Below are 2,186 nucleotides of genomic sequence, written 5' to 3' on the forward strand. Positions count from 1 at the left end.
ACGAAGTTATACGAGAGCGGGCCGAAGTCGGCCGCGCTGGCCGGCATGCCCGGCGCCGCGTACGCGAGGTGCTGGTGCTGGTGGTGGGGCGGCTGCTGCTGTTGCTGCTGCTGCTGCTGGCGCCGGTAGAGCTCGGCGTAGCGCTCGCTCAGGTAGAGCTGGCGCGCGTTGCGGAGCACGTAGGACACCAGGAGGTTCTTGTGCAGCTTAATGCCGCCGCGCTGGGTCCGGGAGCTGTGGATCTTGCGCAGGGAGATGCTGATCAGGCTCTGGGCGTCCAGGGCGCACTCCATGCTCTCGCGGAGACGGCGGCGGCAGAGCAGCCGCAGCCGCTGCTGCTGCTAATGCTGCTGCTGTTTCTGCCTCCAGCAGGCCACCGGGGCGCGCCGGGCAGAGGGAACGAAGCTCGGGTCAGCGGGTCGGCTGCGCTCCGAGAGGAGCCGCCACCACGCGCTGCGCGCTACTCACGCGCTCGCACTCCCCGGACGGCGCCAAAGCAATGAGCCGCGGCCGGCCCCGGCCCCAGCTATTTAGCCGGGTACCCGGGCTCCGCCCCACGCCAGCTGAACCAATAGGAGTGCCCAGAGCCTCCCGAGTGACAGACGCTGCCCGCCCCGGGGCCACTCGGCTGGCCAATCAGTCCAAGGCGGTTCCTTTGTGCTATTCAAATACCGAACGGATCCCGGGCCTCCAACGCCGCCGCTGCCTCGAATGTTCTCCTGGGGCCGCCGCGCCGCGCAGGACTCGGAGCCTCCGGGGCCGCAGTCTGCGACATGGGTCGCCTCGCAGCGGCCACGTTGGAGCCCGCGGCTGCCCTCGGCCTAGCTCCTGGGAGCCGGGGGTCGGCTCACCTGAGTGCCGCGGCGGAGGCTCCTCCCCCTTCCGCACCGTTGGGCCTCACCTGCTGCAGGTGCGCGCAGCTCCCCTCTCCCGGCCGCGCGGCGCCTCCTCTTTCTCACCTGCCGGCCCCGGTGACCCGCGGGAGCCAAAAGGCCTCTGCAGGAGGCTGTGAGGCCGCCACCGCAGAGCAGTCTGGGCTGCCTCCCTGACTTTTCGGCCGCGCGGCCTCTGGGACTGCTCGCGGAAGGACCGTATTCCCCAGCCGTCCGACGGCAAATCCCAAAGCATCGTGAACGTTGATCTCTGATGGAGAAAGCTCCGAGGCGAGCCACGGAGCGTGCGTGGACCTCGCCACCAGCCGAGGGCCAACGGCGTCCTGAGCGCCGGACGCTGAGTTCCCTAATCACCAGCTCTGTAACCTGTCCTTTTGTGCCTAAGTAATAATAAAAATGACAATAGGGACCATTATTATGTGCCTAGTATGGGGCAGACCCTTCCCAGAAATGCCCTGAAGTCCTCACTGTAACGTTTTCCGAGCGGCGGCCTGAGGCTCGGGGCAGTGGAGTGACTTGAAGGACAGCAGGGCTCCTGGGGGCAGAGCTAGGGTCTGGGCCAGGACCGTGAGCTCCAGAGGGACGCAAGTGCCCATGGCGGAGGAATTCGCCAACTTTTGTTGACACTATTTTCCTTCTTATCCTGAACAATTCCTGGGCCACCTCCTCCTAGCTGGGGACTGGGATGGTCAGAGAAGAGAGGGACAGGATTGTCGATTTCTGGGGGCTCTCCATCTGGACTGGGAGGCCTGAGGGGGGTGACTGCCACCCTGAGGGGGTCCAAGGCGCCCGGGATGGGGGCTGCACAGACAGCTCCTGAGGCTCCTCAAAATGGTCAGGAGGTTTGCCTGAGGTGGGAGGGGACCCTGTAAGGACAACAGGCTTGCAGAGACTGTGAGAGATGGGCAAGACCTTGTGGGCTGGGGTTGGGGGCCTGTGCAGCCCGCCTGCTATGTCACCTCCGCCTCAGGGTCTTCAGGGGCTCCTCTGTCCCTGGGCTTCCTTCTGAGTTCTACTCAGCACCTACTTTGTCCCTTGGCAGGAGTGAAAAGACCCAGACAGATCTTAAGCCAGATCTTAAGAATTCTCAAGATTTACCTCCTGAAACAATTTTTCAGCATCTATTCCATGCCAGGCGTCAAGGGTGAAAACAAAACGGGGGGGTGTTCACATCGTTTTTCAGATGAGGACACGTAGGCACTAAGAACCGAGACTTGGGCCGGCCCGGTGGCGCACTGGATAGTGCGCCGCTTGGGAAGCGCGGCGGCGCTCCCGTCCGAGGGTTCGGATCCC

At 64.3% G+C, this 2,186-nt stretch overlaps 1 protein-coding gene across 1 annotated transcript in view; it reads right to left on the reverse strand.

The window, feature by feature from the left end:
* IER5L (immediate early response 5-like) overlaps positions 1–401 on the reverse strand; it is a 1,714-nt gene extending 1,313 nt beyond the window's left edge. Inside the window, exon 1 of the mRNA XM_008579672.1 lies at positions 3–401. Coding sequence (XP_008577894.1) covers positions 3–293 — 291 coding nt within the window. The 5' untranslated portion in view covers positions 294–401. The remainder of the gene's footprint in view (positions 1–2) is intronic.
* Positions 402–2,186: the final 1,785 nt, after the last annotated feature.

The sequence above is a fragment of the Galeopterus variegatus genome, unplaced genomic scaffold (genome assembly GCF_000696425.1).
Source record: "Galeopterus variegatus unplaced genomic scaffold, G_variegatus-3.0.2 Scaffold80, whole genome shotgun sequence".
NCBI lineage: Eukaryota > Metazoa > Chordata > Mammalia > Dermoptera > Cynocephalidae > Galeopterus > Galeopterus variegatus.